This window comes from Anomaloglossus baeobatrachus, chromosome 3 (genome assembly GCF_048569485.1).
Source record: "Anomaloglossus baeobatrachus isolate aAnoBae1 chromosome 3, aAnoBae1.hap1, whole genome shotgun sequence".
Taxonomy (NCBI): domain Eukaryota; kingdom Metazoa; phylum Chordata; class Amphibia; order Anura; family Aromobatidae; genus Anomaloglossus; species Anomaloglossus baeobatrachus.
The window spans coordinates 608,256,663-608,262,662 of record NC_134355.1 but is presented as its reverse complement, the minus strand read 5'-3'; the positions used below and the strand labels follow the sequence as shown (position 1 = coordinate 608,262,662).

At 47.6% G+C, this 6,000-nt stretch overlaps 1 protein-coding gene across 2 annotated transcripts in view; it reads left to right on the top strand.

The window, feature by feature from the left end:
* Positions 1–332: 332 nt before the first annotated feature.
* Positions 333–6,000, top strand: part of LOC142296935 (ribonuclease H1-like) — a 125,019-nt gene continuing 119,351 nt past the window's right edge. The window contains exon 1 of one of the 2 annotated variants that reach the window (XM_075341079.1): positions 333–538. In XM_075341079.1, coding sequence (XP_075197194.1) covers positions 345–538 — 194 coding nt within the window. In that variant the 5' untranslated portion in view covers positions 333–344. Of the gene's footprint in view, positions 539–5,191; positions 5,271–6,000 lie in introns of those variants that run through there. The other variant, XM_075341080.1, reaches the window with a different exon arrangement.

Genomic DNA, 6,000 nt, shown 5'->3' with positions numbered 1-6,000 from the left:
TGTGCTTGCACTGTACAACGCAGCGTTTTGGATGCAGTGAAAACCCGCTACCTCCAAAACGCTGCAAACACTGGCACTACACTAGTTTTGTGAGAACTGTACAAAAAAACGCATAAAGAAAGCTATAAAAACGCACTGTGTGCACACTGCCTTTTTCTGCTCAGAAAACACCTTGAAATGCTATTTGCAAACTTGCTTGGTTTACAAGCACTTTGCAATTTACCCAGTAAAGTACTTGAGAATAACACTTATCAGTCATAATGGGTTAATATGACATGTGTAATTCAGCAATTTTTCTTGGGATGTGTCCATTTTCCTCCACTGTCTGTCAGTATTAAGCCAATATGTACACAGGGATGATAGGGCAGCCCCCCCTCACACGTGCTGGTGTCCAGTATCCGCCCCCCTATATTAATATCAGGTGCTGTGAGGGGCTCCTCAGTACAGTGCTGCGCCCCGAGAAGAACAGTCTGAAGATTTCCTCCTCACAACTCATCGCCATGTCTGGAAGACGTCATCATGGAGGCTACAGGAGCTGGTGAGGAGCGGAGCAATGCGCCGAGAGACATGATTGGTGGCTGCTTACACTGCAGCGACGGGGCAGAAAGATAAGATTCATTGTTCTGCCCCCAGTAGATGTGGATATAGATTATTATGGGTTTATTATGGCGGTATTGGGAACTGCGCAGTAGTAATGTGTCATGTCGGTAATTATATCTGCGCAGTTTCGCTTCCGACGACGACGTACACTTGTGTGAGTTTCGGCGGGAAACTACAAGACTCCGCCCCCACAGTACATGGCGGGAAAAGCCGACACACTGGCGGGAGGAGATGATACATAATGGCGGCACTGCTCATGATTGGTGTAACTATCTCACACGGAGCATATTAAACTCTATACTGTCCACAGAATTGTAGAAACACTTTCGGGTGAGTTTCGGCGGGAAACTACAAGACTCCGCCCACAGTACATGGCGGGAAAAGCGGACACAAAATGGCGGGAGGAGCGGCTACATAAGGGTGACCCTGCTCCTCATGATTGGTGTAACTATCTCTTGGAGCATGCTAAACTTTATACTGTCCACAGAATTGTAGAAATACTTTTGGGTGAGTTTCGGCGGGAAACTACAAGACTCCGCCCACACAATACATGGGAAAGCGAAAATAAAATATGGCGGAAAGAGCGGGTACATAATGGCGGGAAAAGCGGGCACAAAATGGCGGGAGGAGCGGATTAATGGCGGTACTGCTCCTCATGATTGGTGCTATTATCTCATGGAGCATGCTAACCTTTATATTGTCCACACAATTGTAGAAACACTTTCTTTTACAGTATTGATCCGAAAAAAAATGTGCACAGTTATTTGTAATATAAGAGTTATGGACCATTTTATTCTCCCCAGTTGTAAGATGCACATAATATATTTTGGCACAACTGCAGGTTAGCATTTACTTGTCTTCACTCCTCCATGTCCGCTGCTCTGCAAATGTTACTGTGATGCTATAATTGCATGGAGCCCTTTAGTTCACTTTTACCTGACAGGATTTTGGTCGGTACGTCTGCACGCCTCCATGTCTGTACATCTGCACGCCTCCATGTCTATACATCTGCACGCCTCCATGTCTATACATCTGCACGCCTCCGTGTCTATACATCTGCACGCCTCCATGTCTATACATCTGCACATCTCCATGTCTGTACATCTGCACGCCTCCGTGTCTATACATCTGCACGCCTCCATGTCTGTACATCTGCACACCTCCATGTCTGTACATCTGCACGCCTCCATGTCTGTACATCTGTACGCCTCCATGTCTGTACATCTGCACGCCTCCATGTCTATACATCTGCACGCCTCCGTGTCTGTACATCTGCACGCCTCCATGTCTATACATCTGTACGCCTCCATGTCTGTACATCTGTACGCCTCCATGTCTGTACATCTGCACGTCTCCATGTCTGTACATCTGCACGCCTCCATGTCTATACATCTGCACGCCTCCATGTCTATACATCTGCACGCCTCCATGTCTGTACATCTGCACGCCTCCATGTCTGTACATCTGCACGCCTCCATGTCTATACATCTGCACGCCTCCATGTCTGTACATCTGCACGCCTCCATGTCTGTACATCTGCACGCCTCCATGTCTGTACATCTGCACGTCTCCATGTCTGTACATCTGCACGCCTCCATGTCTGTACATCTGCACTCCTCCATGTCTGTACATCTGCACTCCTCCATGTCTGTACATCTGCACGCCTCCATGTCTATACATCTGCACGCCTCCATGTCTATACATCTGCACGCCTCCATGTCTATACATCTGCACGCCTCCATGTCTATACATCTGCACGCCTCCATGTCTATACATCTGCACGCCTCCATGTCTATACATCTGCACGCCTCCATGTCTATACATCTGCACGCCTCCATGTCTATACATCTGCACACCTCCATGTCTATACATCTGTACGCCTCCATGTCTGTACGCCTCCATGTCTATACATAACCTGACCAGCCAGTTATTTTTTTTATTTATTTATTAAAGTTTCCTAGTTTTTTTTATTATTGCATCAGTATAGTCATTTTTGCCTTCCCTTTCTGAAACTCATATAAACAACTACGGTATTTAATAAAGATTCTTCTGTCGCAATCCAGGAGCCCCTCTATATATACGGTAGATATGTAGCACTTAAAGGGAACCTGTCACGTACAATATGCACCCAGAACCACGAGCAGTTCTGGGTGCATAGTGTTACCGTAATCGCTGCCTAACCGTCCTTGTATCTAGTAGCATAAAAAAGAGATCTTTAGAAAAAGGATATGCTAATGAGCGCAGGAACTAGTAAGGGCGTTATATCCCCTGACTAGTCCACCCTCTTTACATGTTAGCACGCCTACAGGGGTTTACTAAGGCTGCTTTCACACCTTCGGGTTTAGCAGTGCGGCTAAATCCGGCTCTAAAACCTATGCAACGGATGCGGCGAAAAAAACCACATCCTTTGCATAAGTTTTTACATGCGGCCCGTCCGGTTTTTGCCGGTTGTGGCACGCTACTGAGCATGCGCAGTGCAAAAAACCGCATGCGGTGACCAGATGCGGTTTTTGCCGCATCCAGCATCCATAGGCATGCATTGGAAAAAGCGTAGCATCGGCCGGATGCAGCGCGATGCTGTTTTTTTTTTTTTGCTGGACAAAAAAACGTGCCAGGCAAAGATTGCAGACATTTCTCAAGAAATTTCCGTGGCAAATCCGCGGGTAAATCCGCGGGTAAAAAGGTCTAGTGCGCACAGAGCCTTACATGCTATTCAATGCAGCGTCACCAAGTGTGTACCTGTGCTCTCCTGAATGCCCGACACTTCCAGTCATCCAGTAGACCTCTCTGAAGCCGTGATGCGTACATTCGGCTTCCTACTGTGCATTACCGGAAGTGCCCGGCATTCAGAAGCGCGGTCACAGCAAACACAGGTATGCAAGGTGACGCTTCATTGAATAGCATGTTAGTACACCCCTGTGGGCATGCTAACATGTCAGGAGAGCAGCTAGTCAGGGGATTTAACATCCTTGGGACTAGTCCCTGCGCTCATTAGCAGAAGATAAAAGATCTTTTGAAAGACTTTTTCTAAAGATCTCTTTATATATGCTATAAGATACAGGGACAGGTAGGCAGGGAATAGCAATATGCACCCAGAATGGCTCATGGTTCTGGGTGTATATTGCACCTGACTTGTTCCCTTCAGAGAGAACCTGTCATTAGATTTTGGCTTTCTAATCTAAAACTAACACCTTAAGAAGTGCCTGATAAAGATGCATGTTGTCCCCTGACCTCCTCTTGTAGACCCCACAAATACCTTTAGGCCTAAGCCACATGCCATGAAAATCAGTGCAAGCGGAGTGCGATTAAAACATCGCATTCCAATCCGACCAATATTAGCCTATGTGCCAGCACCCATGAGCAATTATTTTCTCAGCCCTAATCGGACCGAGAAAACAATCGCAGCATGCTGCGACTGTAATGCGATCCTGTTTTCTCTCACACCCATTTAAGTCTATGGGGCGAGAGAAAAATCGCACTGCATTCGCATTACACCAGTGTACCACGAGTGCAGGGCGAGAATGGTAATAGCTGGCTATGGAGTAGAGAGGGAGATAAATCCCACCCGCCCCTCCTCAGAGCCAGCATGCCCCCCGCCGCTGAAGTCCGATCGGACCTCAGTCGCATTACACTCTGCTCTGCTGTACTGCCAGTGTGACCCGAGTGTCATCTGAGGGGATAGCAGTAATCCCCGTGTGGCCCCAGCTTTATAAAATCTCCCGCTATGTATGCTAATTATCCACTCCTGTCTCATAGGCGTCCTAGCCTGCACCTCCTGACCCTGTCTTCCTGTGCTGATTGACATGTTTGATGCCTTGGGTGCCATCCATGTAGGTGGGTAACATCTCGCACCTGCATACTTCGCTCTGTCCTGTTGCGCCTACGCGAACTGATGAGTTATTTGCGCAGTTGTGAGATTTTGGCCAGCATTGTGGATGAAATGGGTGATGTCATCCACATCCCTGGGCAAAATCTTGTGCCTGTGCAGAGAATTCGCCTGTTCGCACAGGCACACCTATGTGTTCGGCTCTATGCTCAATAGGGGAGAGCAAAGTACACCTGCGTGATGCGGGAATACTTCTGCACAGACACAAGATTCTGCCTGCCTACATGGTTGGCACCCGAGGCATCATCCACATCAATCAGCCCAGGATGGGAGGGACAGAAGGCGCAGATTAGGATGCCCATCGGACCGAACAATTTACATACAGGGCAGGAGATTTTATAAAAGTATAAGTGGGGTCTATGGGAAGGGGGGGGGGGGGGGTCAGGGGACAACATGCACCTTTATAGAAAAAAAATATAAAGTGAATATATGTGTGTGTGTGTGTGTGTGTGTACACACACACACACACACACACACACACACACACACACACACACACTGTGGTCCAAAAGTAGGTGGACAGAAAATAACATTTAACTGCTGGATCTGTGAAACTGACTCAGCTACCCTTAGCAACCAACCAGATTCCACCTTTCATTTTCCAAAGAGTCTGCGAAGACTGAGAAGTGCAATCCGATTGGTTGCTAAGGGCAACTGAGTTAGTTTCACTTTATAAATGTTTTTTATATATGTTTGATAAATCTCCCGGAGATGAAGGTCCGGCATCGGTCGCCTTGGTTACCCGATACATGCAAGTTCCAGGAAGCCGTCGAGGGAACAGAAGGTAAGGTGAGCATAATATGTGTGTGTGCATGCGTGTTTGTTTGTGCGTGCTTGTGTGTGTTTGTGTGGACTGCAAGAGCGGGTTAGAGCGCAGTGGATGTATGGAACCGAAGCGTGTGCGGTGAGTATTTTGCTCGTACAGCAAAGCTTTCTCGTAAACCGAGTTACAAATTTACAGAAAGCCTTGCTCGTTAGGCGAAAAACTCGCTAACTGGGTTACTCGTTAAGCGAGGTTCCACTGTACTCAGTATGCACGTGGCCTAAGGCTATGTGCGCACTGGAAATGGAATTTTCTCAAGAAAATTCCGCAGGCACTGAAAGATTACCGCACCCGCGGTAAATAACCGTGGCAAACCGCACCCGAAAACCGCATGCGGTTTTACCGCGGTATTGTTCGCGGTATTGCCGCGGTTTTGACGCGTGCGGGTTGGTACATGTGCTTTATTGCATTCAATGCAATAAAGCACATTGGAAAAAAAAAAAATCATTTCCTTCTTAGATAGATAGAGGGATAGATAGATAGAGGACAGATCGCTGCATTTCCCACGGTCGGCATTGAGTTCACATTACCGGCCGTGGGAAATGACCGGTAATTACCTCTGCTGTCTCGCTGCGACGCTGCATTCATTCAGTGTGTCACTCGCGGCTGGATGTAAGCAGCGCAGGAGCTGTGGATTACGCCGGAGCTGTGGATTACGTCGGAGGTTTGTTTCGGGAGTGGTTGATAAAAG